The 1,397-nt window shown below is 40.4% G+C and overlaps 1 protein-coding gene across 1 annotated transcript in view; it reads left to right on the top strand.

Annotated features, from left to right (window-relative positions):
• The window catches only part of LOC115030314 (zinc finger protein 120-like), a 1,105-nt gene extending 327 nt beyond the window's left edge, over positions 1 to 778 (top strand). The window contains exons 2-3 of the mRNA XM_029473847.1: positions 6 to 251; positions 588 to 778. Of these exons, the coding sequence (XP_029329707.1) occupies positions 6 to 251; positions 588 to 697 (356 nt within the window). The 3' untranslated portion in view covers positions 698 to 778. The remainder of the gene's footprint in view (positions 1 to 5; positions 252 to 587) is intronic.
• Positions 779 to 1,397: the final 619 nt, after the last annotated feature.

Here is a 1,397-nt window from a genome sequence, read left to right as displayed (position 1 = left end):
TAAAGACTTTGCAACACCCAGTCATCTCCAAAGTCATAAAAGAACACATACTGGAGAGAAACCTTATGAATGTAATCAATGTGGTAAAGCCTTTTCCTGTCACAGTAGTCTCAGATATCATAAAAGAACCCATACTGGAGAGAAACCTTATGAATGTAATCAATGTGGTAAAGCCTTTTCCTGTCACAGTAGTTTCAGATATCATAAAAGAACCCATACTGGAGAGAATCCTTATGAATGTAATCAATGTGGTAAAGCCTTTGCAACACCCAGTCATCTCCAAAGTCATAAAAGAACACATACTGGAGAGAAACCTTATGAATGTAATCAATGTAGTAAAGCCTTTGCAACAACCACTACTCTCAAAAGACATAAAAGAACACACACTGGAGAGAAACCTTATGAATGTAATCAATGTGGTAAAGCCTTTGCAACAACCACTACTCTCAAAAGACATAAAAGAACACATACTGGAGAGAAACCTTATGAATGTAATCAATGTGGTAAAGCCTTTACAAGACCCTCTCATCTCCAATGTCATAAAAGAACACATACTGCAGAGAAACCTTATGAATGTAATCAATGTGGTAAAGCCTTTTCCTGTCACAGTGGTCTCAGATATCATAAAAGAACCCATACTGGAGAGAAACCTTATGAATGTAATCAATGTAGTAATGGACGGAAATCTTGTGTGTAGGCTCTCCCAGCCTGAAGCAGGCTGATCCAGACTTTGACCTTGCTGCCACTGAGAATAAGACTTCCTGGGGTGGAGCCTTCCTCTCTAGATCACTCTATTGTTCAGCCACTGCCACTGTTCTTCATCAAGACTTTGCTACCTGCTGAGAGGCTCCTGAGATATTCCAGAGACTACACACTGTCCTGCAGGTCATCACCTGCAGCTAGTTCCAGGCACCAAGAATGGCTTGGTGGGAATGGGCCTTGTCCCCTTTATAAGCACATTTGCTATTAAACATTTGAGCTTGGATCAGGAACCTTGACTTAGCTCCATTATTTCTCATGACTGTCTAGTTCTCTCTCTTTCAGCTACAGTCTGCCTCCCAGGTGTACCCCATTTCTTGTGAGCCTCAGGTCGGCTCCCAACACTTGTGAATGTAGTTAAGTTGGAAAATCCTTTAAATGCCACAGGAGTCTCTGAATACATAAAGGAACACATACTAGAGAGAAACCTTATCGATATAGCCAATGTGGTAAAGCCTTGCATGTNCTAATCATATTTAAATGTATGAAAGTATTTATAGTAGATATATACTGTGTTAATTTGAATATGCTTGGCCCTAAGCAGTGGCACTATTAGTAGGTGTGTCTTGTAGGAATAGATGTTACTTTTTTGAAGGAAGTGAATTACTGGGGTGGTGGTGTTTGGAGCTTTCGGCAGT

The sequence above is a fragment of the Mus caroli genome, unplaced genomic scaffold (assembly GCF_900094665.2).
Source record: "Mus caroli unplaced genomic scaffold, CAROLI_EIJ_v1.1 scaffold_23011_1, whole genome shotgun sequence".
In the NCBI taxonomy this organism is placed as follows: Eukaryota; Metazoa; Chordata; class Mammalia; order Rodentia; family Muridae; genus Mus; species Mus caroli.
This window is presented reverse-complemented; position numbering and strand designations above follow the sequence as displayed.